Source organism: Danio aesculapii, chromosome 16, assembly GCF_903798145.1.
Source record: "Danio aesculapii chromosome 16, fDanAes4.1, whole genome shotgun sequence".
In the NCBI taxonomy this organism is placed as follows: domain Eukaryota; kingdom Metazoa; phylum Chordata; class Actinopteri; order Cypriniformes; family Danionidae; genus Danio; species Danio aesculapii.
In genome coordinates, this window is record NC_079450.1 from 1,702,530 (window position 1) to 1,706,645 (window position 4,116).

The 4,116-nt window shown below is 42.3% G+C and overlaps 1 protein-coding gene across 1 annotated transcript in view; it reads right to left on the bottom strand.

The window, feature by feature from the left end:
- drd2l (dopamine receptor D2 like) overlaps positions 1-4,116 on the bottom strand; it is a 48,036-nt gene continuing 43,920 nt past the window's right edge. The window contains exons 7-8 of the mRNA XM_056476240.1: positions 4,028-4,116; positions 1-594 (exon numbers count right to left, since the gene is read on the bottom strand). The exon at positions 4,028-4,116 is cut by the window's right edge and continues 188 nt beyond it. Of these exons, the coding sequence (XP_056332215.1) occupies positions 398-594; positions 4,028-4,116 (286 nt within the window). The 3' untranslated portion in view covers positions 1-397. The remainder of the gene's footprint in view (positions 595-4,027) is intronic.

The following is a 4,116-nucleotide window of genomic DNA, read 5'->3' on the forward strand; positions in this document are numbered from 1 at the left end:
AAATAATATAGGCTAGAATTAAAATAATATAGGCTAGAGTTTAAATAATATAGGCTAGAATTAAAATAATACAGGCTAGAATTAAAATAATATAGGCTAGAATTCTTACTCCTTTAGAGCGGCGGCGGTACAGGGAACGGCGGTAATGGTCATATTAAAGTGTCACCTACTGTATGTGTGTGTCAGGATGTGTGTGTTTATGTATGTATGTGTGAGTGTGTCTTTATGTGTATGTTTTTATGTATGTTTGTGTGTGTGTGTGTGTCAGTATGTATCAGAATGTGTGTGTCAGTATGTGTGTGTGTATATGTATACATTTATGTATGTGTGTGTGTTTATGTGTCAGTATGTGTGTGTGTTAGTATGTGCGTATATGTATGTGTGTGTGTGTGTGTGTTCAGCAGTGCAGGATCTTGATGAAGGCCTTGCGGAACTCGATGTTGAAGGTGGTGTAAATGACTGGGTTGACGGCGCTGTTCAGATAACCCAGCCAGGTGACGGCGCTGTAAAGCGATGGAGAGATGCAGCAGCTGCCGCAGTGAGCCTTCAGCACGTGAGTGAGGAAAAACGGCAGCCAGCAGATGATGAACACTCCTGAGGGAAGAAAACGACAACAGATCAAGAAGAAGACAACAATATACACACTTGCTACATCCCAATTCTCATATTTATACTACATCTGAAAAGTACGTACTTCTTTGCAGAGAAAAAGTACATCGTTTTGAGTGTGTAGCAAGAGTGTGCAAGCTTCGGGACAAAATACTTCCTCATTAGTGGACTTCATTTGTTTACACTTCTTACTTATAAACGTTATAAAATATACATATATGAAACAATACCAAAAGTATACATATATTGTTACAGTCACCAGCGATCTAGCTACTGCGGATCGCTGGAGAACTACAAATCCGCCAACAAATGGACTACAAATCCTGTCATGCACCCCACACACACACCTGTTCCTCTTTTTCCTGATGACACACACACACAGATCCACAGCTGAAGCTCATCATTGATTCATTAACTAGACTATAAAGACACCTCTCTTTTCCACACACATTGCTGAGTCTTGTTAACCTGTCAACATTACGAAGCGTTTATCTTGTCTTGTTTTAGCCGTGTTTCTTGACCCTCACTATGTTTATTGTTTATGCTGTTAGCCGCCCAGACCGATCTACTTGCCTGTGACCTGACTACTCTTTTGGACTGCCCTGTATTATACTGTTTGCTCCTGTGTTTGACCATTGCATGCCCGACTACTGTTCTTAATGAATACTGCATGTGGATCCTCAACTCCATTGTCCAGTGTCCTCACTTGATAGAAAAAACAGTAGTCAATCTTTCACAGTGTCGGTGTGAAAGGTTACTAATAATACCAATAAACATCACTTAAAATATATATAAAGGCCTATAACAACACTGAAAACTTTGTAAAAAAACTAGATTCTACTGGTGTTCATCTGCAGTCTAATGGTGCTTCTGAAAATGTGAATATTGAAAGTGTGTGTGATGAAGCGCTGTTGAAGAAATCCTGAATATCAGCATTCTGACCGCTGCTCGTCCAATCACATTAGAGGATCTGAAGGATCTGCTGAATAATTAATGTTTATGATGTCACACACGCTGATGGGTAAAGATCAGCTCTAAAAGAACAAAGAGGCTGAAAATGAAGCTTTACAGCGGAAATCATGTGCAGAAACTACAGACCTAAAGAAAACACTTCAGGACTGCAAATGGAGACCGCAGAAAAACCTCTAAAATGACTTCAGCATGCACTTTGAATAAAGGAATCCAGTTTTATAAATAAAATATATATATACACGCAGTTGAAGTCAGAATTATTTGGCCTCCTGTTAAATTTAAATTCTTTGATATTTTCCCCAATTTCTGCTTCAAGAGTCCACACTGAGCTGATGATTGATAGTAAAGCATGTTTGGCATGCTGTCCCGGGAGAGAGCCCTGAGCGCATATGATCCTCGAGCCCGGGGCTCCCTTTCGTTTGCAGGGCGAGAGGGGAGTTTGAGCTCAGGTAGATCTGGAGAACTCCCCTGCTTGTTATTGCAAATGGCAGATTAGGAATTGCTAAGAAGAGATGCCAATTAAGATCTATGGTGCCGATTTGGTTAGGTCAATTTTTCCTATGTCGCATGTGTGTGTGTGTGTTTACCGCTCTTCACCCAGTGCAAACACAGATACACAGAGACTGGAGCGCGAAGCAGTCGTGAAGATCAGTCGAGTCATCCGCGCTCAGCGGCGCTTTAATGTTAGCAGGAAATGGACGGTTTTAAAAATTCAGTACCGGGACAACACTATTACAGACAACACGAGGGTGTGATACAGAGGGCTGCAGAGTTTTATCACTCACCGGGTTACATAGGCTGAAGCAGGAAAGCGTCCCCACTGTGTTTACCTGGTGCCATGAACTGAAGCCTAGGAGGACACTTGAGCATATTACTCTTCAAGAGATCGTGATGTTTGATGCCTAAAATGCTTTTAATTGTTTAAATTAAAGGGCACCTATGGTAAAAAATCTACTTTTCAAGCTGTTTGGACAGACATATGTGCATGTATGGTGTATAGAGCGTCATATTGGGGTGATATAAACACACCCAGTGCTTTTTTTTCAATTTAACAACATAAAAAACGGTGGACCAATTGGAGCGGTTTTCAAACCGACCGCAACTTTACGTAGGAGAGCGGTCCCCCCGCCCACCAATATTGATTGACAGGCGCATCATCATATCCTCATATCCATGTTGATTCACGTCCCCCATTTTCAGCGTGAGTCGAAGCGATATCACTAAAGAAACACGCTAGCTCTATTTTTAGATGCAAGGCTCATTGAGCTCAACACAAGATCAATATTCTCCACATTATCGCTCTAATCAGAATTATTGGTTGTATCTTTAGGTAGGTTTGCAAACATGTGTACTTCTCATTGAGTCTACCTTATACTTCAGCCGTTTGCATTTCTCGTGATCCCAGAAGCTCCCTGTGATCTTAACTAGCATGCGTTTTAGAATTCTAAACATCGGTTTCTATCAGGGTACACTCAAGTCGACGGCTGGGCGCCGCGGACCGCTGCAGAAACCTCTGTTTACAATTCAAAAATGCGTGGCGCGACGATTCGGGACACTTCATGTTTCTGCCGTCACAGAGAGTGTCTGGTGTGCCGTGTCGCGGCTTCGAGCGGCGCATCCGGTGCCTCAGTCAAAGTTAATTCAGTGTGTGTGGTTATTAGTTTCTGTGTACAAGCTCGGCACTTGAAACTAGCACACAGTTGGCTGTAAAACTGTACAAAGACACAAATGATTTTGTACTCTCTGCTTGGTCTGTGTCAGAATCGTACATGTACGACTGAGTGGTGATCCTCTCTCACCTTCTCTGTCTGCCTGTCAGACTCTGTTGCAAACGCAGAGCGGGTGAGCTCATGGCCCCGCCCCCTTGTTACGTTGGCGGGAAGCCGAAACTAATTTACATGTGAAGCAACACACCCATAAATCAGCGAGCTGTGGACACGCCCCCAACATGACACTTTTTAACACATCATAATAAAACAATCTGAATTGTGTTTTAAACTGAACCTAAACTGGCACACTCAGAAGAACCAGAATATTAATATTAAATCAGAAAAAAGAGGTAAACTATGTGTCCTTTAAACTTACTGAGTAATATTAAAGTGATGTTTACACCATTTCTGCATTTTGAAATCTCAGCAACAGCTGGAGGTGTGTAGTCCACAGCATGTTACTGCAATGTTTACAGTGCTGCTCCTATACTTCCGGGTTTCTTCCCACCGCAGCCTCGCTTTGGTTCTTTAAAATGGCGGCCGCGTGAAATAAGCGTATGGCCCTGACACCGAAATTCCCATATTCAGCAGGGTATAATGAATGATCTGATGGGTGTTTTGAGCTGAAACTTTACAGACACATTCTGGAGACACCATAGACTGATCTTACATCTTGTAAACGGGGTAAAATAGGAGCCTTTAAAGAATTATTGTCATTAAATTGTTTACAGATTTACCTAAGACGATGGCGAGCATCTGCGTGGCTTTCCTCTCCTTCTGCTGCGACAGTCGTCCTCGCACTCGCTCTTTAGCTGCGGCTTGTTTC